Source organism: Psammomys obesus, unplaced genomic scaffold (assembly GCF_907164565.1).
Source record: "Psammomys obesus unplaced genomic scaffold, mPsaObe1.curated_primary_1811, whole genome shotgun sequence".
NCBI classification, from domain to species: domain Eukaryota; kingdom Metazoa; phylum Chordata; class Mammalia; order Rodentia; family Muridae; genus Psammomys; species Psammomys obesus.
In genome coordinates, this window is record NW_026596109.1 from 16,812,552 (window position 1) to 16,837,614 (window position 25,063).

Sequence of the window (25,063 nt, forward strand, 5' to 3'; positions counted from 1 at the left end):
AACCGGTTTGCAGTGTCTGAGCGGGGGGGCCTGGTGGTCGCGGGGCCCGTGCTGCCCGCGTTCTCCGAAAGGCCAGCGCGGCCGGGGGAGTCTGGCCTAGGCGTCCGCGTCGCCCGGTGCGGGCGGGATGGCTGCGGAAGAGGAGGACGAGGTGGAGTGGGTCGTGGAGAGCATCGCCGGGTTCCTACGGGGCCCGGATTGGTCTATCCCCATCTTGGACTTTGTGGAGCAGAAATGCGAAGGTAAAAACCAGACCCCGAGCGGGCGTAGCCGCTGGCTCTTCCTGCCGGGGCCCAGGGCCAGCCCTGTAGAAGGGGTTGCTTGCCCTGCTTCCCCGAGCGGGGTGCTTTGCAGACCCGAAGGCGGGCACCGAGACCTCCACCCACTCCCGCCCGAGCGCAGGTCCGAACTCGGTAGACTTTAATCCCATGTTCCTCCCGTCACCTCATCCCGCAGTCTGCTTCCTCGCGCAAGTGGACTGTTTGGGTAACCAGCATCTTCCCGTTATCTGGGGAAGCGTCGTTTTTCCCTCTTTGCCCTGGGGTGTCGCCGCGTGGACTCAGTCTACGAAATGAAAACTAATGCCCTCTGGCCGTTTTATCTGCCAAGGAGGGTGTGTGGTTCGTCCGGTAGGACCAAGCTTTCTGATCGGTTCATACGGTGTTCGTATCCGAGTTCACATCAGAAAGACCGATTGGACTCTTTTCATAGCACAGGGACAAACGATGCCGCATCTAACCTTTATCGTGGTTATTTACCTTGGCAATTCTTGGAGGGTAACAATATCTATCAATCCTCTGAGCTTGCGTCTTGGGTTGGAGACTAGTTGTAAAGATCAGTATGGTAGAGCTGAGGTGAGTGAGTACCAGCTGCAGGGAAAACACACTTTAGTGAGGGAAATGTTGTGTACGCTTTTCCAGGATGAGTTGGCGTGCCTGAAAAGTTAATGGTTTCCAGGCGTTCGCAGGTCCGAATACATCTGACAGTGCCTGCCCTGCAATGCAGCCTGCCTGAGATCCAGCTAATTATCTTGCAAGTCTTCTCTTGAACCTAATATCCCATGGATCTAGTAATTTTTAAATTACTATTTCTTTATATACTCTTTCTTCACACACACCAGAATTGAAAATCAGGCTCCATTACAGATGGTTGCGAGCCACCATGTGGTTCCTGGGAATTGAACTCAGGACCTCTGGAAGAATAGTCAGTACTCTTAACCACTGAGCCTTCTCTCCAGTCCAGTAAAGAAAGGATTTTGCTTGACCATGGAGCTTTATTTTTTATTCTGTTAAAATTCAAACCCCAGTTAAGTGTTTTGGCAGGTAACTTTTAAGAAAGCTCAGAAAGCAAAGTAGTTAACTGGTATTCCCCTGAAGAATTTAAGGTGCTATTAAAAGCTGGGTGAAGCAAGGAGAAATGTGACCTTCAGAAGAGATTGCTTCATCCATTGATTTAATTTATAGCACTGGGACTAAATGCTGAATGGAAAGGGGGAAGGGCACGGCTTGTCTTCTGTCCACAGGTACCAAGAGCAGCTGCGTCTGGGTAGGAACAGCTGCTTGTACATTTGGAATAACTGTTCAAATGTCACTGCTACAGGGCTGTTGGTGTGCTGTTCTCTACTTCAGATAACTGAAGGATCAGTTTCGACAGCTTTGTGATATCAACATCTCAGTGTTTAGTGAGTTACCTTAGACCAGACACTGGAGGTAGAAATAATACTATGCTTGAGAAATTTGTAGTCAACTGAAGACACATGTGTAAACAGTAAAATATGAAGTGGCAAGTGCATTTTTAACTAAAGTGTTAAAAATAAAGACGCTGGGGAGATGGCTGTGGGGGTGAGTGTTTGTTGGTAAACTTGATGGCTTGAATATGATCCCACAGCCCACGTAGTGGAAGGGAGAACAGGCTCCTGCAAGTCCATTTGTAAGATTTTATATTTGAACTTAATGAAACGATTTTTTTTTTTACTGTTCTATTTTTTTTTATGAATTTAGTTTTCGATGATGAAGAAGAAAGCAAATTGACCTATACAGAAATTCATCAAGAGTACAAAGAGCTAGTGAGTATTTTCCTACTGACTGTTGTTGTTTTGGTTGAGGTGGGGGTCTCACTCTGCAGTCTTGGCTGGCCAGGAACTCACTGTGTGGACAAGACTGTTGTCCTCCCCAGTGCTGGGACTAAAGACGTGTGCCACCACACTGGTTCTTTTCATTGATATTTTTAAGGGACATTTTATAATACTTGTCTTTCTAAATGTAAAAAAAAAATGCTTTTTTAAATTGAAATTGTTTAAAGTTATTTTTAATGTTTATTCTATGTGGGTGGGTGTTTTGCCTCCATGTATACGCACCGTGAATGTACCTGTGCTCACAAAGTTCAAAAGGGGGGGGTTGGGTTGCCTGTACCTGGAGTTGGGGATGGTTGTGAGCCACTATGTGAGTGCTGAGATTTGAACCTGGGTCTTCTGGACCTCCACCGATGTTCCTATCTGCCACACCAGCTCTGCAGCCTCTGTTGCAGTTCTTTAAGGTCACAGAAGTTCATCGTGCTCCAGTAGTACCAACAGTTTTCACAGCCTCTTTGACGTGTCTCCAAGACTCTTTCCAATCAATTTTGTATCTTTTTGTTTTAGACTCTAAGTAATGTTTTATTGTGGCTTATAAGGATCTTTCACTTTTAAATTTAATTTTACTTAGTGGGTGCCTCTAGGCAAGTGCTTGAGCTCCCTTAAAGTTGTCTTGGGCATTTTAATAGCCCCTGAGTATTTAAAAAAAGGTAGAGCAGTTGTACCATCTTCACTTCATAATCCTAGCTGTCCTTTAGTAGAGGAAATTCAACTTCATGTGATTCTTTGCCAAAAAAAAGAAAGAAAGAAAGAAAGAAAGAAAGAAAGAAAGAGCCTTGTTAATTTATTGATAAAAACATTACTTCCATGTTGTATATAATAGTATGCATATTAATTACAAAGAACATTCTAAACAGGCAGAGTATCATTTAGAATTTTCCTATGTGAATTATAAAAGTTAAACCTTTTCCTTTTAGGTTGAAAAGCTGCTAGAAAGTTACCTCAAAGAAATTGGAATTAATGAAGATCAATTTCAAGAAGCATGCACTTCCCCTCTGGCAAAGACGCGCACATCACAGGTGCAGACTCGGTTTCTGTGTTAATGTTTAGCTGTGACAAACATACCCATGTCTTTCTTTACGTTGATTTTAGTTTGATTGTGGCAGTGTAAGAGTCATGATATTAGACATCAACAAATTAGACATTGTGTGAGGTGAGAATATTCATCTGACATGTTCATCTTTAGCCACCTTAAGAAACAATGTGATGGGCTGGAGAGATGGCTCAGTGGTTAAGAACACTGTCTGCCATTCCAAAGGACCCGGGTTCAATTCCCAGCATCCGCGTGGCAGCTCACAACTGTCTGTAATGCTTATAAAATAAAGTTAAATAAATAAATAAAATGCAATTCTTTAAAAAAAAAAAAAGTATATTCACTAAGAAACAATGTGAACCGATATTCAAAATGAGCTTCCTGATCTCAGAGTAGTAAGATTTATCACAGAACTTAACCAGGCATGGTTTCATTTCTATAGGATTCTGGTACTTCTGTAGTTGACTTTTTCTATTTGTAGTGAATGCACAGTTTCTAGTTATGAGGAGTCTTTGCGAAACTATTTATGTTTATTTTATGTTGATTAGTGTTTTGCTTACATGTATGTATGTACACTGTGTATGCCTATGCCTGTGAAGGCCAGAAGAGGGCTTATCCCCTGGAAATGGAGTTATGGCACCATGAGCTGCCACATGGGTGCTGGGAACGAACCTGGGTCCTGTGTGGGAAGAGCAACTGCTCTTAACTGCTGAGCCATCTCTCCACCTTCATCAAGCTGATTTTCTTGTCTCCTCAGGTCTGCAGTACTGCGCTGAGTGGCTTATTGGTACATTTATAAATAGTGTTTATTGAGAGTTCCTGTGAATTGATCTGCTCTTTAAAAGGGTTTCGATTTTATTTGAGACAGGGTCTTGCTGTGTCACCCAGGCCAGCTTCAAACTCACTATGTAGCTTGTGATGGTCTTGAACTCATAATCCTCCCAGGCTTAAGACTATAAGGGTCAACCACATTGCTCAATTCCTTAGTTGGTGTTTTAGACATTTTATTGGTGTTATCTCACTTTATCTTCTTGGAACCATTTAACTTCCACCTATAAATGAAGAAGCTAAAGCAGAGAAAAATAGTAAGCAGCCATTCCCAAGTCTGCAGCTAACTGAGATGGAGAGCAAAGACATCAGCCCAGGGTCTGTTCCTTCTGCCCAGACAGCAATCCTAAGAGCTCGCTTTGCTTCCTGTCCTCTAAGAAACATTTGTTTAGCAAGATGGTCATAAGGATTGCTGGTTATGCTACTCTAGGTTCTATTTTCAGCTTTGTGTCTTGCTATAATTCTTCAATATGTTGTGTACTATCATCTATCTAGGCCCTCACAAGCTTATACTATCCATTAATCTAAAAGTACAGCCCTCTCCCCAACACTCCACTGTCCCTTTCTTAGCCCAAAGGATTCAAAAAGGTATAACTGCAAAACAGTCTTTGTTCATCATCTTTCAGCCAGTGTTGAAAGATTCAGAACCCAAAAATTGCACATCTGTGTAAAAGCAGAAGTATTTCCTCTGAAGGGTTTTTGTGAAGCTAAAGTGATGATGTATGCCAAATATTAAGTGTAATCCTGTTGTGTGTTAAGTGGTCTCTAAGCAAACCAAAGCACTTGTTCATTAGCTGTGGCTCTTTTGGTGGTTGGTTAGCACTGTGCTCATAGGCCAGGGTCATGGGTTCAGAAATCGGTGAGCTAGTTAGCATCATTCTCTCTGAACCAAGCTCTTAGTCCCCTTCTGCTGAATGGCTCAGTATTCTTGAAAGGCATCTTGAGGTACACACACACACTAAAGAAAAAAAAATAACTCCTCCTTAAAAAAAAAAAAAAGCCTGGCGGTGGTGGTGCTGGTGGTGGTGGTGCTGGCGGTGGTAGTGCTGGTGGTGGTGGCGCAGGCCTTTCCTCTCTGCACTCGAGGCAGAAGGCAAGTGAGTCTCTGAGAGCACACGTGAGTGGAGTTTATAGAGCAGTTCGGTGAGTCAGCTTTCTCCTTCCACGTGGGCTCCAGGGGTGGAGCTCAGTTTGTCAGACTGCGCACTGTTTAACAGCTTGCTTTTCTGTTGTATATAACTTGGGAACACTGTGATTTTGTCTGTGTGTGAGAGTGCAGATAAAAGTTATAAATAAGTTCAGTATAGCTAAAGCCGGGAACTTCTATATCGCAAAGAACAGAAGTTTGTCTTGTTTTCATGTTTTAGTTGATTTACTATTCTGTTTGTCAGATGGAAACTGATACTTGCAGAAGTGTTTCTTGTACAGTAATAATAAATTGGGAAAATTATGCTTATTTTTAGTAACTGACATAATTGAGAATATATTATATTATATATATGACATTTCCATAAGCGTACATAACAACCATTATTATATATGAGTGTAGAAGAAACAATATTTTTAGAGGAATTTTGGGCTTACAGAAGGTTGTCCAGATGTTTCCTTTCTTAAGCTCTTGCATTAGTTTAGCGTGTTTAACACACCTCTGGAACCAAGATTGATACATTATTTCACACTCTGTGCCCTGGAACTCTGCTGTCACATTTTCACAGAAAATGGTTTCAGTGCTCTAAAAATGTCCTGTGTTCCAATATATTTTTCCCTCCTGACCTAGTCCCTTGACAGTAAAAAACTTTTATAACATTTTAAAATTATTTTTTACTATTTAAAGCAATTTTAAATTTAAATGTGTTTTAATCTTATTCTTCCCCTCTCCCAAGTCCCTCCAGTTCCTCTCCCCCTCCCTATCTACTCAATAAGTTTTTTTCTCAAAAAACAAAAACCCAATACAACAAAGCCCTCAAACCAAAAACCACACCCAGAAAGAATACAAACAAAAACCCTAAAAAGCCCATCACACTGTAACCAGAGAAAAGCACATACTCACACAGAAGCCTGTGGCGTTCATTACATGTTGGCCAACTCCTCCTGGGACTACAGCGGTCAGTTGTGAGGTGCCGTGGGGGTGATGGGGACCAAACCACAGTCCACTGGAGGAGGAGCGCTCTTGCCAGGCCTCGGAATTCTTTTCTGTTTTTGCAGTAAGGTCTTGTGTATCCCAGGCTAGCCCTGAGTTCACAGTGTAGCTGTGTAGACCTTGAACTTCCGATTCCCTGCCTTTAGCCTCCCAAGTGCCAAGCTTGCTGTCTTGTCTTATCTCACTTGGGTTCATACAGTGCTGAGGGCTTTGTGCATGGTAGGTAAGCACTCTACCAACTGAGCTACATCCTTAGTCAAAATAATTGTTTTAAAGTAAGTTTTAAATGGTTTACCAGCAGTAGATGTTTGATTTGATATGGGTTTAATTTTTCTTTTCCCAAGACAGGCTTTCTCTGTGTAACCTTGGCTGCCCTGGAGTTACTTTGTAGACCAGGCTGGCCTCGAACTCACAGAGATCAGCCTGCCTCTGCCTCCCTACAGGCCTGCTCCACCACTCCTGGCTAAGATACTAGTTTCTTAAGTATGATTTTATCTGTGGTTTTCATTCCTTTTTTTTTTTTTTTTTCCTTTTAGGTAAGGTCTAGAGTAGCCTCGGTTGGCCTAGAGTAGCCTCGGTTGGCCTCAGACCCACTATGTAGCCCAGACTGGCCCTGGCCTCCTCCTTATTGTCCTGCCTGTACTTGCCAAGCGTCGGGACTACAGGCATTCACCATTCCACTGTGTTTAGCTGTCTTGGCTCAGCTGTGGAGAGCACTCACTGCTTTTGCTGAGGACCCAGGTTTGGTTCTCCTCATTCACTGGGGTGGCTCACAGCTGTCTGTAACTCTAGTTCCACGGACACCAGTCACATTCTTCTGGACTCCACAGGCACCCGTGTGTATATGATGCCCATGAGCCTGCACAGGTGTGTACATGTGTAAATTTCCACAGAAATCTTGAGAATAAGTGATCTTTGCAAGCTCGAGGAAATTTCTGTCTATTCCCATCTGCTGAGAAGGTTTTTTAACTAATTAATTGGTTAATTAATTAATTTGAGACAGGGTTTCTCTGTATAGCTCTGGCTGTTCTGAAACTCACTCTGTAGACTGGGCTGGCCTCAAACTCAGAGATCTGCCTGGCTCTGCCTCCCAAGTGCTGGGATTAAAGGTGAGCACCACCACCCGTCTTTTGTTATGTTTTAAAAATGGGATGGGTGTCAGGCTTTATCAGAAGCTCTTTTCTGTGTTTACTGATAGGGTCGTTGGCCGTCTCCAGTCTGTTGACCTCTGATATAGTGAGTTATTTTCAAATGTTGAATCTACTTTGAAGAATTAGAAAAATATTCCAGGTTGTTAATGCTATGTAACTCTTTTTATACATTGTTGAATTCAGTTTGCTAAGTTCTTTTGGGCATTTTTGTATCTCTGACCTTTATTTTTCCTTTCTTGTAAAGTCTTGGATTTTGGGATTTGGGTAGTATATATATTCTCTCTACCTCAGTAGTCTGGAAGAGATTGTAGAGAAGTGGTATAATTTCTCCCTCAAATATTAGGTAGAATTTACCTCTAAATTCATCTTGACCTCATATTTTGTGTTTTGTACAGTTACCAAATATTATCTCTTCCTTCTTCCCTCCCTTTCTTCTTTCTCCTCTGAGATTTCAAGGTTTCTCTGTGTTGCCCTGGCTGTTCTGCTGTCCTGGCACTCAGTGTAAACCAGGCTGGCCTTGAACTCAAAGAATTCTGTCTTCCTCTGCCTCCCGAATGCTGGGATTAAGGGAGTGCAGCAACCATGCCTGACAGATAATCCTTTTAAGTAGGCATAATGAATAAATTTATCTATCCATATTATCTTACTGGCATAGTGTAAGTTCTGGCAAACTGTGGTCATCAAGTTTGTGGGCACAAAGTTGTCTATACATATTTCTTCATTACCCATTTAATGTTATAAGATCGATAGTGATAGTCTGTACATTTTTTTATATCTGATCAAAATGGTAAACATCTAGGTTCTTTAGTCTGATGTTAGCTGTGGTTTACCTTACTTTTGTGTTCTTGAGAGGGTCTTGAGTAGCCTAGGCTGTTCTCAAACTCACTGTGTGGCCCAGGCTGGCTTTTTCTTACTGGGTCGACAAGCTTTTAAAGGATCAGAACACAGGCTCAGCAGTCAGGAGCACACTGCTCTTCAGGAGGACCTGGGCTCGGTGGCCAGGCGGCTCGGAGTCACATCAGGTGGCTCACAGCAGTGTGATTCCAGCTTCGGAGGCTCTCACCTCTCTAGTCTCTAGGGATACCTGTACTCACACAGAAACACGTAACCACCAATAATAAAAATAAAGCTTTAAAAAGGACCAGGACAGTTACTTTCACATTTACTTTTCAGGTTATAAAATTTTACTTAATTCAGTTAATACTCTGTGAGACAGTTGGTATGATGCTTGTTTTATTTTGAAGCAAAAGTTTAAAAAAGACTTTATTTCATGGATATGTCTGTGTACCGTGTGTGCAGTGCCTTCAGAGGCCAGAAGAGGGCATTGGATCCACTGGAACTGGACTTGCAGATGGTTGTAAGCCATAATGTGGGTGCTTGGCATTGAATCTGGGTACTGTTAACTGCTGAGTCATCTCGTTAAACCCCAGAGACAAATTTTTATACCATAATATATTTAAAATGAGAATATTTTCTATAGTTGATAGTGTTATTATTTAACTGGTAGTTTTTCTAAGTGACACACAAAATAGTGGCCTATTTTTCTAATCTCTAGAATCTTAGAGTCCATGCGGTACTATGTAAATGTTATTTCTGTTGATGCAGAGCGTTAGCTAGTATCAGAGTTACAGAGCTACTAGTGCCTGTAGTCAGAGTAGAGGTCGGCTTTTGATAGCAAGACTGTGCTTTCCCTAATATGCCAATGTTTCTGAAACCTTAGTGTGGAGATATGTGGACACTCGTCCTGTAAAGATTTTTGTGTCTGAAACAGGGTTCAGGAATATGCTTTATTAATGACCCTTTTTTCTTGAATCTTTATTTATTTGTATTTTTATTTTTATGTTTTTTTTCTTCACAATTTATTCATTATATATCCCAAATGAAGCCCTCTCCCTCAACTCCCTCCAGTCCCACCCTCCCTCCCTTTTTCCCTCATCCCCTTTCCCTAGTCCACTGAAAGGGGGAGTTCTCTACCATTGCCATCTGCCCATAGCTTCTTAAGTTTCATGAGGACTGCCTGGATCCTCTTCCTCTGTGGTCTGGTAATGCTGCATTATCAGGGGAGAGTGATCAAAGAACAGTCAACTGAGTTCATGATAGAAGCAGCCCCTGCTCCCTTCACTTAGAGATCCACATGGAGACTGAGCTGCTAGTCAGCCACACCTGAGCAGGGGGTCTAGATCCTCACCATGCATGGTCCTAGGTTGGTGCATTAGTCTCTGCAGGACCCTCTGGGCTCAGATCCTTTAGCTTTGTTGGTCTCCTTTTGGGGCTCCTGTCCCCTCCATGCCCCTCTTTCCCCACCCCTCTTTTTCCCTGAGATTCCCTGTGCTCTTTTAAGCAGATATTAGCTGTATAATATAGGACAGCAATTAGACCTAAAGATGCTAAACACTAAGGATCCTAGGGAGGAGGTTTAAATCTCATTCAGAATGGCAAACAGGATAGACACCAGAAGTGGTAAAAGAGAGGAAATAGGATGGGAGCCTATGATAGAGGGACCTCTGAAAGGATTCACCCAACAGGGGATAGAAGCAGATGCTGAGAGTCACGGGGAAACTTCTTGGATTTATTAAGAAGGCTCAAAGATCACAGTTACACGTTCAGTTTCTAACTTTCTGCTATAAAACTTGTTCTGGCACATTGTTGAAAACAGCAGTGCCCATATTTAGGATTGGTGGCTCCCACCTCTAATCCCAGTGCTCTGCTTTAGGACTGTTATAGTTGAGTTTGAGGCCAACCTAGGCTAGAGTGAGACTCTGTCTCAAAAGGCCAATAAGAAAGAGAATAGTGATGTCATTTTAAAAGTGTGTGTGTGCTGAGGATAAGGTATTTGGTGTTAGCAATCAGGGCAGGAAGCCCATCCCCCAAAAGGAGATTCAGGCAGAAGCTGACGGCACTGTTTTCAGTGTGCTTTCTCAGCTCACATTTGTCTCACCCTGCCCTTAGATCCCTGCCCGCCCAGTCAGAATTTAAGGGAGTACTGTATCTTTTTCTTCACAGTGCTCCTTGTAGGTACCACTTAGAGCTGCTCTTGCCTTTGCATTTGTTAAGCTGCACATCTGGAATGTGAGCTGGTTGCTGGGGGAAGGGCTCATCCCTTGCACATGGAATCCCTTGGTGAAGTACCTGGCCAGGTATTCTTTAGAAGAATATTGCCTTTGCCTCCTAGTAAATAGCACACTCTTGGTTATCTCTGCATGGCTTTGTGTAGTGAGCTTTTTCATTCATCTCAGGTAGAGCTGGAAATTAAATTCTGGTAACAAAAGGCCTGAGTGCTTCCTTTGGGGTTTTCCATGCATTTCAAATCTTATTCTGCTATTGATTAGCTTGGGAATTGGTTTGTTCTTGGCTGTATGTAACGTTACTAATAGTTAAGGATACACACACACACACACACACACACACACACACACACTACATGCACTCTAACAGTAGATACCTTTATTATTACTTTTTAAAGATTTACTTATATTTTGTGTGTAAGGATGTTTTGCCTATATGCATATGTGTGTACCTTATGTTTGATACCCTTTGGTACCCTCAGAGGGCAGAAGAGGATGTCAGATCCGCTAAGACTGGAGTTACAGATGGTTGTGAGCCACCGTGTAGGTGCTGGGACTTGAACCTGGGTCCTCTGCAAGGGCAGAGCTCTTTATAACTGAGCCATTGCTCCAGCCTCACTTTATTCTAAATTTGTTATACTTCTCAGTTTTGACTTTTCATAATTCCTAATTATCGCTAATATATCCTTTTGTTTTTGCTTGTAAAACTTCATTTTTTTTTTGTATTAGTTTAACTTGGTACTTTAAAGGATAATTTTATAGCTCCTGAATTACACTCAAGGTAAATGTTAAGAGATAGGGTGGAAACCAAACCTGGTAATGAAGTGAAGTAGGCCAGACGGTTGCTTCCGTTCAACACTAGCTGGTTTGGGAAAGGAGTAAGCCTGCTGGGCTGCTGGAGGCTTGCAGGTTGAGTGAGTTAGCTCCTGAGAACCCTATTTTAAAGGCTTCAAAAACAAAAAACCAAACCAAAACAAAACTTAGATTATAGCTGTATACCCTGTGATCCCAACACTTGGGAGGCCAGGGCAGGAGAATTAGGAGTTTGATGCTGACCAGGGCTACAGAGTGAAACCCTGGTTTTTGTTTTTATGTTAAGATTGTTTACTTGAACAGTCTAGCCATACTAATGTTGTAACGTCCATGAGTTAATATGCGCTCTTCAGTGGAGATGGTGCTGTGGATGTGGGGTGAACAGTCTCAATGGGAGTGCTCAACTGACCTCCAGACTTCCTCCCCCAGGCCATTTTGCAGCCTGTGCTGGCAGCGGAAGACTTTACCATCTTTAAAGCAATGATGGTCCAGAAGAACATTGAAATGCAGCTTCAAGCCATCCGAATAATCCAGGAGAGGAATGGTAAAGTTCAAGTTAGGAATCTAAGTATTAGCTGAACTTTTTTGAAGTTTGTTTTCTTTTTCCCTAACAGTCTTAAATGCGTTTATTTCAAATTTGTCAGTCTTTGTAGAAGATTTAAAGATGTAAATTTCCTAACTTAGCATGTGACATCTCAAAGAAAGAAGGCAAGAATTTGATTTAATGATCCTGTAGTTAGATCCCAGAGCTTGCTTCTCTGTCCAGCCATTGTGTTAGTTCAGTGCGTTAGTGGTTGTGGTTACTGCTGTGAGCAAGTGACTTGTCTTCTGCGTGTCACTGTTGAGACCTTAGGAGGAAACGGTTTTGCGGCTTCAGTTGGTGCTGGCTCAGCTCAGACCGTGGCCCCTTCGTGGGTCTGGGGTGGAACCCGGTCACCTGCATCTCTGAGAGTTTCCCATGTGTTGCTGGAGCTGGCCACAGCAGGGACCGGCATTTTACTAGTCAGGCAGCAAGATTATCCGGGTCTCATTTCAGTTGTGCTGTGTGCCCTTCAGGGTGTGGAATGTGGCATAGACAGGGCTTGTTCTTATGTTGCGGGAAGGAGCACATTACAGTGAAGCACATGTGGTGGCCGGAGAACACTTGGAGGAGTGGGTCCTAGGAATCACACTTAGGCCATCAGGATCGGCCACGAGCACATCTACCCACCGAGCCAGCTCACCAGCCCCAACCAATCGGGTTTCTGTGGTTAGGAGAGAAACATCAGGATGTTGCCATGAGTCGGCAGAGCCCTTAACTTTAGAATCAGCCACTAACTTAACCATGCTTCAGAGTTAAGCTGCTCTTCCCAGAGGGTTGTAGAGTTGTCTGTGGGTGAGAGAGAACACACCTGAAGGGGGTGATCCAGTGGGCTACTTTGAAGTTAATAAACTTGGAAGACTGTCTTTTTTGTTGTACCATTCTTTGTTCTGGGAAGTCCTCTCTTCTCAGTATTCCTGAAACTATGCTTTACTCTGGTCTGTGAGATAATTGCTTTATATTCATAAAACTTGTTATGAGAGAACAAGGTTTGATAAAAGAGACAGTGAGCTTGATCAGTGTACTCTAGTTTTTCAGTTTGGCATTTAAGGAAACTTGATATTTATAAAAGGAACAAATACTTCTGCAGCTTCATGCTCCAGATTGCTAGTAATAGAGTACTCCAATGAAAATAGCCTGAACAGTTAGACATTACAGCCTCTGTCTTATTAGTCAGGGTCACTATTGCTGTGGAAACACATGATGAAAGCAACTTGGGGAGGAAAGGGTTTAATCAGCTTACACTTCACATCACTGTTCATCCCCTGAAGGAGGTCAGGACAGGAACTCAAGGAGGGCAGGAACCTGGAGACAGGAGCTGGTGCAGAGGCCATGGAGGAGTGCTGCTTACTGGCTTACTCAGCTTGCTTTCTTTTAGAACCTAGGAATATCACCACTCACAATGGGCTGGGTTCTCCCCCATAAGTCACTAATTAAGAAAATGCCCTACAGCCAGATCTTATGGAGGCATTTTCTCAGTTGAGGTTCCCTCCATTCAGGTAACTTTAGATTGTGTCAAGTTGTCATAAAACTGTTCAGGCACAGTCTCCCAGACCATGAAGTCCAAAGGAAGGACAGGTCCAGAAGGGGTTACTCTAGTGGCTCTCTGATGTTTTCAAGGTCTCTGACATTTGTCATGTTTATATTTTGACCTTCCCAGCCCTTTGTTTCTGTTTTCAATGCAGACTCTGTTTTGTGAGGAAAGGAATGTTTCCTTCTGTGTGAATTTCTTCTTGTTGGCAAGATAACATTTCATGTGAGCTCTCTAAGAGCCTTCTGCTTAGGCTCTATTGCTCAGGATCGGGGGTCACTTGTTTTCTTAAACTGGAAGAAGATGAGAAGACTATTGTGGTAGCTTGACCCAAGTGAGTGCCACTGTTCCTGAGGTGAGGGAGGGTCCAACCTCTCAGTGATGACTACACAGAACCTGGCCTTATTGGAGAAGGGAGGGATAAAGTGGAATAATGACTGCTATCAGCCCACGGTATGGGGCAGTTTGCCCTATGTCTGAATTTAAACTAACGATTACAGTCAGGGGTGAGTAGTAGATCAATGTTGATTGTATTCAAAACAGGGTGTTTGGAAATTTTATTTCTTGTAAGAAAAATTCAAAGGCTTTCTGTATTCTTGTTTGTATCTTCTCAAATAATTTGGAGAAAAATGCATTTTGATGGTTTTAAAGTATTTCATACTATTAAATTGTTCCTTACTGCTTTTAATTCTCCATAGAAAGCTTGCTAGGAGGAAAATGATTTTATATCTTTTGACTGAGCAAAATCACACTTCAGGGTGATGCGTTTACAGATCTGACTTTCCTGTGCTGTGGTTTTGCAGGGTGCTACCACTGGGGAAACAGGTGAAGTGGGCATGTGCCTTTCTGCTCTCTGTTTACAAATGACTGCTATTAACTCAGCAGAATGTTTAGCCTAAAATGCATGTGAACATGAAGGGAATTAGGATAATAAAACTATGTTAGAGCTAATCCAAAGTCCCATTGTGCATACTTGCATAAAGAAATAGATTGTAAAATCAATGCCTCTGCTGATGCTATAGACCATAGAGATGAAGAGAACATCCACCGCCTTTTTAGGGAGATAGAGTAAATTAAAGCAACAATTATAACTACTTCCTGTGAATTTGTGTTTTCGGGGGTGGGAGGTGGTGGTTGTGGGTGGGGGCCATAAGGGGTGGACGTTGGAACAAGTGTGATTTAAAGCTATGCCAGTATCTGAACAAGAGCAGAGATAGTATTGATTATGTTTAGCACATGCTATCACTCACATAGTAACATGTCTTTTCACTAATATTGTAGTTCAAATGGAGAACTTCTTTTGCCCTCTAACAGCACCATTTTGTTTATTAAACTCTTCACACTTAAGGTTCACCTTTAACAGCATTTTATTAACCCTAGATAAGTAAATACAAGTAGTATATTCTCAGATACTGTGTGGTAATGGAAGACCGTAACATGTTATTTTTATTGCAATAGTTTTTCAAGTTAAAAAAATTTAAATTAATTTTGTGTGAGAGAAACAGATTTGATAGATCAGTTGTTCGATAGAGAAAACATGAGTGCCTCAATGATGTGGAGGTCACTTTATTTATTATGTACACAATGTTCTGTCTGCATATGCACCTGCGTGCCAGAAGAGGTCAACAGATCCATTACAGATGGTTGTGAACCACCATGTGGTTGCTGGGAATTAGAACTCAGGACCTCTGGAAGAGAACAGCTGGTGCTCTTAACCATCAGAGCCAGCTCTCCAGCCCCCTAAGTGATAATTTGTAAACTAATTTGTACCTGATGAACTAGAACAGCGAGAAGAAAGTGTTTTCCATTGAGTTGATGGTCTTTCATGTGGCGTTTCCTTTTCAACAGGTGTGTTACCCGACTGCCTGACTGATGGTGCCGATGTGGTCAGTGACCTTGAACAGGAAGAGATGAAAATTCTGAGAGAGGTCCTCAGGTGTGCTTCTTCAATGCTTTTTGAGTGACTTGTTAGAAGTGTTGTATTTGATCTGAATGCATATGAACTTCTCCCTAGAAAAGGCTACCAGCTAGAAAGACCAAATGGTTTTTATTTAGCTATGTATACACAGCTTGAGTGTCCCTTATCCAAATGCTTAGGACTTGAATGTTTTGGAATACTCGCACAAATCACAGATGAGCAACCCTAAACAGAAAATTTTAAATTCAAACAGTCTAAAATTTGAAGCGTTTTGAACAGTCTGCTGATGTGCCAAAGTTTTTTTTTAATTTTAGAGCATTTTGGATTTTCATGTTTGATACCCAATTTGTATTATACTTAATTGATTGAAAAATATTTATTTTCATATATCACTTATCCTGGATCAGTCCAATTGAGAGGATTTCCCTGCCCCTCCCCTTATCAAAGGTTAAGGGACTAGCCACCAATGGAACAAGCTGAAATAGACTCCAGAGATTGACAGGGAAGGGTAGGGTGTGACCTGAGCTGAGCAGAGTTCTCCCTGTCTGCTATATTTCAATATTAGAGGCCACTTAGGCTGGTGTTGCAAAGTAGGAGGCTGGGAGTCTGTACCTCCAGCTGAGGAGCGATGGGTAATCTAGGGAGGACGATGGGAGAACTTAGGTTGAACTCATAAGTATCTTGCCAATCACTTCATTCCATCTCAGCTAGATACTTGTCATGGGTGTGGCACCCTTTAAACAAGAAAGGTTAGTGAACATTGTATTTCTCATGAAGTCATTCCCTTGAAGTCCCTGAGGAAGCTTTGGAAGGGAAGGGCCACCTGTGAGAATCTGTTCGGCTTAGAAGATGCTGGTCGTCACTGTCCCCGGTGGGAAACTATGACAGAGTTCCAAGGCTAGGTGCTGAACTTTAGGCCATGTGGATGGTTGTGAGGACTGAAGTAGAGGTGTGGGTGGTGGCCATGGCCCTTCCCCGCCCGCCAGACCCTGCTTGGTGCCGGGGGCAGATGGGAGTTTGAGTTTCCGGATGTGCGAAGGGCAGGCTATTTGTCTAGAGGACTGGTAAGGCTTTGATCAGTTGTGCTGACTTGCTGTTGCCCTGGAGAGTGTCAGGCAGTGTCTCCTGTGGGGTTTTTCCTTCTTGTATTGTGGCTAGTTCCTTCATCTTGTAAGAGCTGTTGGGAAGATCCTCTCACTAGGGCTGTCCTAGTAGCAATCACATTGGTTGGGTTAGTATTTTAGAGTTGTAGTTTCTAAAAGCGTAGCTGTGGACATGGAGGATAGCGGCCTCAGTGTTTTGCTGATCAGTGACTGAACTGCTTAAAGAAAGTAATAGGCAGCAGAACTTCTTTGCGATAGCTCAGATGCTGCTGACCTACCAGAAAGAGGAGAAAAAGAGCTAGTAGGAAGGATGGAACATTTCAAAGACTTCCAAGAGTCTCCTGTAGTCAGACTGGCCTTGAACCTCACTATATAGCCGAGGATGGCCTGGACCTCCTGCCTCTGTCTCCCAAGTATTGGGATGTAGAGGCATGCCCCCACTACTTTCCTAATGGAGTTTGCCATTAAATGCGGGTTAGACCGTTCATTTGTATGTTAACTTAAAAAAAAAAGGTTTAGGATTTCAGATCTGTTGGTGATTATTCAACTGGGGTTCATTACGTAAACCCATATAGTCTATTGACAGCTATATTTTGCTGTCTGTTACAGGTGGCTGTGGAGCAGGGTTGTAGAGATGGCTATTCTCCATCTCGGTGGTAAAACGCCTTGCCTAGACATGCTGTGTATTTATTCTCAGATGAGGAAAGGTGGGCAGTGGCGGCTCACGCCTTTAATCCAGCCCTGGGGTAGCAGAGGCAGGTGCATCGGTGTAAGTTCCAGGCAAGCGTGGTCTACTTAGGGAGTTGCAGTACAAGGCCAGGTCTGTCGAGAGACCCTGTCTCAACAAGACAAAACATAATTTACTTTTTAACTTTTTTCTTTTCATATTTCAGAAAGTCAAAAGAAGAATATGACCAGGAGGAAGAAAGGAAACGAAAAAAGCAGGTGCTTGTAGGCCATAAATGCAGTATGTGTTATTGCCACTTCCTCTTGCTGAGTTTACGCTTGCCCGTCACTGTTACCATTTAAGCTTCTACAGAGCGCCGCAGAGTAGTCCTAGTTCTTGGCAAGTCAAAGAATTTATACTTAAATTTTCTCCTTTTCTCCTTTTGGTCTGTGCAGGTTGTGTGTGCCTCAGTGGCTATCTGAACGCTTGCATTTGTGTGAGCATGTGCGTGTGCACTGTGTGTGTTGGGGTCAGGTGGCCTCCGCGGTCTCTCTCCACGTTATATAGACAGGGTCTCTTGCTGAAGGCAGGTTCTGTTTGCTTGGGGAACAGCACCTCCATCTGCCCTGCGGGGATGGGAGGTTAGCTGCGTGCCTGTCTGGCTTTCGTGTATGCTCTTCTGGGGGTCCCAGGGCTTCAGTTCCCACGCTCTGCAGCTGCTCACTGGGCAGTCTTCCAGCCCCTTCTTTGAACAAAGTTTACTTTTTTCTTTTTTTTTTTCTTTTTTTTTGACGATTTCATCCAAGTATATAATGCCTTTTGATTGTATTCACCTTATTTAGCCCCTCCCTCTCTCTCTGAACTCCTTCTTTCTAACAAGCCCCTTCTTACTTCCTGAGTTTAGTTAGGGTTGCATACACAATAATTTGTGTGGCGTTACTTTCTGCATCGTGAGCTCCTACACTACTGCGAAAAGAAAATGACACCCAGCAGTTATTAACTGCCAGTAGCTCCCCACGTAGGGCCGGGGCCTCATGAGCCCTCCCCTGTTACCTGCTAGAATATTGATTTGATCTTATGCGAGACTTGTACAAATGAGCACAGCTGCTGAGAGTTCCTGGGAGCAGCAGCTGTGCTGTCTCCAGAAGGTAAGTTTCATAGGCCCCTTCCCCATCCTCTGGTTTTTGACATTCTTTCTGCCTCCTCTTCTGCGCTGCTCTCTGAGCCTTGGGTTGGCATTGGCAGTATGGTACAGATACCCTGTTTCAGGCTGTATACTCAGCAGTCACTTATTCTCACTACTTGGGCTAGTTATATTCCTGTACAGTAAGTACTATCTATTTGCAGAAAGAACCTCAGGGTGGGAGAGAGAGCTCAGTGGTCAAGAACATTTGCTCCTCTGGCAGACTTTCAGTCCCTAGTACCCATATGTGGCTCACAACTGTCTGTGTCTCTAGTTCTAGGGGACTTGGCCTTCTCTTCTGGCCTCCATGGGTACCAGACATGCACACAGTATACATACATACACTCAGGTGAAATACCCATGCATAAAACCAGGACAAATCCTTATAAAACAAAACAAACCCCCAAAACTCACCTGTGACTGAGAGCAGAGACTAGTCAGCGCTGCATTTGACAACTTGTCCATTTAACAGGAAGACAGGAGTAGGTTCCGCAGCCCAGGATGCCTCCACCCCCAGTGTGGGTTTTTCTGGGTTTACTGTAATAGGCATGAATTCCCCCTGTGGAGCAGGCTCGGCCCCTGCAGAAGAGCCATGCGTCTGTTTCACCAGAGTGCTTATCCTGACCAGCAGATCAGCACTGTAACTTGCAGAGATCACATCCGGGCAAGAAAATGACACTCTATGCTTTGTTTACTTTTGTTTTTTGAGACATGGTCTTACTGTATAGCTCTAGCTGACACTGAACTTCGAGATCAGCTTGCCCCTGCCTCCCAGGGGCTGGAATTAAAGGTTTGTCCCACCATGTCTGGCTCAATATATACTTTCTTACAAGAGTATACTTTATACATTCTTAGAGTGTAATTATTGGTGCTAGGGATGTAGCTCAGTGGCAGAGCATGTGCTCAATATATGTGACTTAAGGTTTTATCCTTAGGCCTTATTGCACATCCAAATCCAGAATTATATCAGTTTAAATTTGTTCACTTTATATTAGTCCAGCAGCCTATCTTTTACATTTCATGGTAGAGGCTGAGAACGTCACATCAAAAATGGCAATATCATTGATATGTCTAAATATACATGTATACAGATACACATACCTACACACACACACACTAGAGAATTCTTTATAAAATGTATAGTAGCCCTTCACCAGAGCTTGTCTTCATTACTGTTCTGTTGCTGTGAGGAGACATGGTGACTTATAAAATAAAGCATTTAATTGGGGCCCTGTTTACAGCTTCAGAGGGTGAGTCCATGACCATCCTGGAGGGTAACATCCATACTTAGGTAGCAGAGTGATGGTTCAGTGGTTAAGAGTACTTGTTGCTTTTCCAGAGGTCCTAGGCTCAGTTCCCAGCACCCACACAGTGGCTCACAACCATCTGAATTTCCAGTTCCAGGGAATCTGAGGCCCTCTTCTGATCTCTGTGGGCACCAGGCATGCATGTAGTATACATACATACATGCAGGCAAAATACACATAAAAAGAAATCTAAAAAATTAAAGTCGGAACTATAAAATGTTATTAACAGGTTTGAAACATTGGGAAAATAGAACCTCCTGTTAATTACCTAGGTCAGTGATAGTAATGTTTTAAGGAATACCTTTGGATCTTTTAACTATTGAAGTGGTCACCATTAAAGTTGTTTTTTTTTCCTCCTCTTTAAATCCTGATGGGATCCTGAAGTCACCAGAGGCTAAAATGGAAGAAGCACCAGTATATGCTAGTGAAGCTGCAGCAATGGATAATTCCCAAGGGGATGGCGAGCATTTTGTACAGCCGCCCTCAGGTAAGCTTGAGGTGTAGTGCACATTACCAGGCAAGCATGGAGGGTGTTTGTGTTCCAGAATACATTTAGCTTCGCACTTGAGTTCTTTCCAAGTTGAGTTTGGAGGTAGGAAGTGTGCAGCCTAAAAGTAAATGCCATGTCCACATTCCTGAGTAAAGCTTGGACTGCGAGTAAGAAACAGTTCTCTTTGAGGGAGCTTTTGTACAATGTATAACATTTATATCTGTGAGTTGGAAGCTCAACTCAGAGAGATATTATTAAAAATTACTTTAAAAATTACCTTAAGGTAGAACTAGAAAATGAGAGGAAGCCAATTTTTCTGGATGTTTAGTTAGAAATTATGTACTTAAAGGAGATGACAGCAGAAGAGCTTATTCAGTACGTAGCAATCTTTTTTTTAACTGAAAAGATAAAGAATGTGAGGTAGATACATTTATTTTTTCCTATTTTTTTTAAAAGAAATTCAAGAAAGTGACTTTCCATTATTTCTGAACTCTTACGTGGTGAAATTGTGACTTCTGACTTTAAATACTATTTTTGCTATACTGACTGGCCTTGAACCAGAGATCCACCTGCCTCAGCCTGGCGAGTGCTGGGATCAAAAGCACAGGTCGCCACACCTGGCCTTTAAAACTGTTTGTTCAATTGTGAAAGTTCCCTCTATTTTTAGTTTACTCATTGGTTTTGAAGGAGTTGTAATCTTAGTTTAAATTTGTCAGGATTATAGAACAGAAACAGTTTTGTAGTATTTTCTGTGTTTTTATTATGTTTGATCATTTTTTCACACATTTATATAGAAATGAGTTCATTGGAATCATATACACAACACACCTGCTTTAGGTATTTTTCTGTACTTGAATGTGTGACCTAGATTTAATTTTGTTTATACCGACTTCCATGTATTGTTTAAAGCTTGTTTCTGATGTAATTTGAACACATGTTCTCTGTAGTGCTTAAGTGAAAATGTCAGGTGGGCACGGTATAATATTTATCTATCGCTCTAGTGCTTGGAAGGTGGAGGTAAAGCCATCCTTGGCCACATGGGGAGTCCATGACCAGTCTGGGTTACATGACAGTCTGTCTCAAAACTAAAACACCCGGATGGGCAGGGAGGCCAGTGTGGTCTATGTAGTGATTTCCACAGGGTTCCATAGTGAGAGCCTGTCTGTAAAGAACCAGACAAAATTTCATGACAGGCCACATAAGATACAGGTTTACACTTCAATAGCAAAACAAATGGCAGATAATTTCAAAAGTAATGTTTTTTAAATGTTTCAGTACTTTGTAAAATTAATATATCTGATGTTCTGAGGATCACTTCATATAAAGTGATGGGACCCTATTTAGAACTCCTAACTTTAAAATAATCAAGCTGTTTGACTTGTATTTTTTGTCCTCATTTAGATCTTCTTTTGGTTTCTGCCAAAAATTATAGTATTTGTTCTCTGATGGAGTTGTCAGAGATGGGTTGATATTTCATTAGGCTTTCTGATCCTTTCTTTAAAAACCAGGAAAGCTAGAGGTATTTTGCCTCCACGTACTCCCTCTTCTCGGCTTGACAGCATATACATCCATTTATGTCCATATCTAACACATTCAAAGCCGCAAGTGTTTGAGTATGTGCAGGAGTTGAACAGACAAGCTTATGCATGTGAGCTTCTTCCTCCTCCAGTTCTGTGGTGTCATGTTTGGGGCACCAAGACTACTTCTTGTTTAAACTCATTAGGTTCTGTGGCCCTCTGCCTAGATTGTTTAGAAGTGCCAGCTCTAAGTGTCTTTTTATGGAGACTTTTCTATTCTCCAAATGCCTGCGTTTTCTTCATCTTCCTTCAGTGCAGTCAATTTCCTCTCTTTGTGCTGCAGCAGTGGTCCCTCTCAAGGTTCTTTTCTGGTTAAACACACCTGGCAGGATTATTAATCCTTTGAGATGTATACTGTGGTCTTCCCTCATTTTACTGCTGTGTCACTTTTATGTCTTTTCACATCTCACTGTTTCCTTTCGTAGCTCATGTTTTTAAATTAAAGATGTTTTTATCTTTTATTTCTTGATGTCCATGTGTGGCTTATATATGTGTGTGCTCATTCATGCCTATACATGTAGAGGTCAGAGGTTGAGGTCAAGTGCCTTCTTCCGTTGCTTCTCACTTTACTGAACCTACAGTGAGCTGTAGGTTCAGTGAGGCTGGCGAGGCTGGCAGGCCAGTAGGCCCTCAGATCCATTTGTCTCTGTGGTGGATGTTCTCAGCCAAGCTTCACTTTTAAAATGAGTGTGAGGGATCCAAAATAGGATTTTCGTGTTCTCATGGCAACTTTTCCTATTGAACCACCTTCTAAGCCCCACTACCTTAAGGTGATTTGTGTGTATGAAAGACAGACAGTGAGCAAGAGAGCTGTGTATGTGTATATGTGCCACTGTGTCAAGTGGTAGAGAACTTGCAGGAATTGGCTCTGTCCTTCCTCTCTGTCGGTTCTGGTATCAAACTCATATCATATTTGGTAGCCAGAGACTTTTACATTTCTTATACAATGGTAGTAATTTTTAGTAAGTTATCACAATCAAATCATCGCCACTGATGCTTAATGTGAGACAGAAAAGCAGTTTCAAAAAAGTTCAAGTATACAGTCACATACTTGGAAACAAGTTTGGAAACTAAAGATTTATTTGTGAGTGATCAGTGTGCTGTTTGAATTACAAAGTAGCTATGTTATTGCAGAATAGTGTGGTTCTTATAGCTTATTATAAGAATTGTTGAGTTAAAATATCTTAATTGGTCTCATTGTTTACTCCTAGAAGTTAAAGTGCATTTTGCTAATCAGCCAGTACAACCCTTGGCAAGAAAGATGGAGCTGTTGCCTGAAAGTCCCTCGCTCCCACCAAGAGGTCTGAAGATTCCGAGCTTAGAACATGCAAGCATGGAAGGACCGATAGCGGTAAGTAAAAGCTAACTAGTTACTATGAGGAAGGCACTGTGGCCATGCAAAGTCGTACACTTTGTTATACTCTTGGAACTTAGAGCTGATTCAGTAGATGTCTCGACCACGCGTTGTGTGGACTTGAATACAGACAATCCCTTCTCTTATCTGAACCAGAATTTGTCAGGACTTGGAACAGAAGAGTTACGTCAACGAGAACACTATCTCAAGCAGAAGAGAGATAAGCTCATGTCCATGAGAAAAGATATGAGGGCAAAGCAGATCCAGAATACGGAGCAAAAAGGAAAGCCTACCAGGGAGGTGGAGGTATGGCTGGCTAGTTTTAGTATTGGTTTGTGCAAGAAAGCCGCCAGTTAATCTTTTTAGGTTGGTCTACTCAAATTAACCATGTGCTAGTGTGACAGCTGCTCAGTCTTCTCTGAGGGGAGTTTAGATGAGAATTTTGTGAGGTAGAAATAATCATTTTGTTATACATTTCTGTTGACTTTCCATGCCGAGTTCCTTAGGCTCAGCAATCTGAAATGTTTGCAGTGGTCTCTCCATACCCCACCCATCACCTTCCCAATGCTTCTCCTAAGAGATTTAAAAGAATCTCTTAAATTTTGGTCATTGACTTGTAGTTTTACTGAAAATATTCTTAATCTTTGTTCCTTTGAAGTATATTGGAAATTTTAGATATACGACGCTTATCTTTAATTGTAGCCATTTTCTTCTTTTTTTTCTTAAAGGAAATGACAGAGAAGCCAGAAATGACAGCAGAGGAGAAACAAACATTATTAAAGAGGCGATTGCTTGCAGAGAAACTTAAAGAAGAAGTTATTAATAAGTAATATTAAAAATTAGCAAAACAGAAGCCTAAATTTTCTTAAAAATAAATTATTTAATCCTTAAACAAAGACTGTTAAGTTTCAAGCAAATACTTGCTTTTCTAAATGCAACTGTAAGCTCACTACTATTATTTCAAACAGGTAAAGGGCAAGAAGGAAGGCAATTTAACAGAAACTTCTGCCTAAAGCCAGGTAGGGTGGTGCATGCCTATAGTCCTTTGCACCCAGGATGCTGAAGGAGGAGGATCAGGAAGGACCTCAAGATCCTTCTTAGTGACAGCAAATTGGAGGCCAGCCTAGATTACATGAGTCTGTCTCAAATAAATAAATTTAAAATAAATTTAAATAAAGTAAATAAATAAATTTAAAAATAAAACAAAATTTTGGATGTTTTCTCTTCAAAAGGGCCTACAGAAGGAAATTAGTTGATGGTGCATGCTTTCATTCATTCTTACGTAGACACTGTTATTGCCAAGCATGATACACACCAAAGGTACAGTAGCCAAACAGACTGCCGGGGTCCTGCTTTCATGGGGCTATTGATGGTCCAAAGAGCGGTGTTTGAGGGAACATGACAGGCTGGCTACCTGCCTTGAGTAAGTTGGAAGCTGTTCAGGTGGCTGCATGGAGAAGAGGGATGTGCAGTAGTAGTTTAGAAAGCACATGCTTTGAAGCTGAACCAGAACATACATGAATAGGAGGGATAGCGTATGAAAGGTGATAGTGGGTTAGGGTAGTTTGGGGTTTACCAGATTTGAAGCAATCCAAAGGGTTTCATGGACAATGGTAAGGAGTTTTATTATTTGAAGCAGGACAAACAAGACTTGGAAAATAAATGTGGGAAATGTAAAAAATTATTACCTTTTCTACAAAAGTTGTTATAAAAACAGACAAAAGGATCAACTGAGTGTTGGTGTCTCTATGGCCCTGGGAATTTTTTTCTAGTCTCTTTGCTTAAAGGTACTCAAAACGATTGTGCCTTCAAAAATTTGCAGTTACAATTTGTACCCATCCTTCTCTATTTATTGAACAGTTTCCTTTTTCTTAAAAACAAAAACCGCAAGCAAACACTTTGTGTGCGTAAGTATGTGTACAGATGTGTGCCGCCGTGTGCCTGTGGAAGTTGGGCAATCTTGTACTGTGTTCAGTTCCATGGGTCACACTCAGGCTTGCCAGCAAGTCCTTTACCCACTTAAAACTTCATCTTACCTTCTTGAATCTAAAATTGTACTTTTAAGCTCCAACCTTCAACCTGTAGAAAAACCAGTGATTAAAACACGTAAATCTGTTTCACATAACTTTTTATTAAAAATAGTTTATTAGGTATATGTTTACAGATATTTTTAGGACCTAAGGCATACAAAT

General features: G+C 42.0%; 1 protein-coding gene across 2 annotated transcripts; it reads left to right on the plus strand.

Moving 5' to 3' along the window:
- Cfap36 (cilia and flagella associated protein 36) lies at nt 1–24,074 on the plus strand. Of its 2 annotated transcripts, XM_055628758.1 has the most exons (10): nt 3–242; nt 2,001–2,065; nt 3,049–3,150; nt 11,591–11,705; nt 15,121–15,208; nt 17,187–17,238; nt 19,835–19,937; nt 22,729–22,868; nt 23,028–23,177; nt 23,600–24,074. In XM_055628758.1, the coding sequence occupies exons 1-10, from the start codon at nt 128–130 to the stop codon at nt 23,699–23,701; spliced, it is 1,032 nt and encodes a 343-aa protein (XP_055484733.1). In that variant the 5' UTR covers nt 3–127; the 3' UTR covers nt 23,702–24,074. The 2 variants fall into 2 exon arrangements, with proteins under 2 accessions (XP_055484734.1, XP_055484733.1); XM_055628759.1 differs by lacking the exon at nt 23,028–23,177 and having other exon boundaries at nt 1–242; nt 23,600–24,060.
- The last annotated feature ends 989 nt before the right edge of the window (nt 24,075–25,063 follow it).